Source organism: Geospiza fortis, unplaced genomic scaffold, assembly GCF_000277835.1.
Source record: "Geospiza fortis unplaced genomic scaffold, GeoFor_1.0 scaffold992, whole genome shotgun sequence".
Lineage (NCBI taxonomy): Eukaryota > Metazoa > Chordata > Aves > Passeriformes > Thraupidae > Geospiza > Geospiza fortis.
The window spans coordinates 197038-197497 of record NW_005054625.1 but is presented as its reverse complement, the minus strand read 5'-3'; the positions used below and the strand labels follow the sequence as shown (position 1 = coordinate 197497).

Below are 460 nucleotides of genomic sequence, written 5' to 3'. Positions count from 1 at the left end.
CACGCCCCCTGGCTGGGGGACTGGGAGGGACTGGGGCTGAACTGGGAAGGGCTGGGTGTCCCTGGGGGATGCTGGGGCTGTGTGAAGGGTCACTTGGCCTGTACTGGTTGTGTTGGTGGATACTGGGCTGGTTCTGGTCTATACTGGGCTACGAAGTGGGGTCACTGGGCCATACTGGGGGGTCACTGGGCCATACTGGGAGCTACTGGTCCATGCTGCCAGTCACCATGGGGACAGCTGGGTGTGCTCCCAGATTGTTCAGCGAGCCTGGGGGTGCCAGGGGGTGAACCCCACCTGCTCCCCCTGCCCTGCGCTGGGCCGGGGCACTCCTGTGTTGCACTGGTGCATACTGGGAGGCACTGGTGCAGACTGGTGTGCCCCGCACAGGCTGGACGTGCCGGGATGAGTGCCAGTACGAGTGCATGTGGCTGACGGGGCGGCTGTACCAGCAGGGCGGGCA

At 65.4% G+C, this 460-nt stretch overlaps 1 protein-coding gene across 1 annotated transcript in view; it reads left to right on the top strand.

Annotated features, from left to right (window-relative positions):
* The window catches only part of PGAP3 (post-GPI attachment to proteins phospholipase 3), a 5777-nt gene that overhangs the window by 737 nt on the left and 4580 nt on the right, over positions 1–460 (top strand). The window contains 1 exon segment of the mRNA XM_014311002.1: positions 388–457. Coding sequence (XP_014166477.1) covers positions 388–457 — 70 coding nt within the window.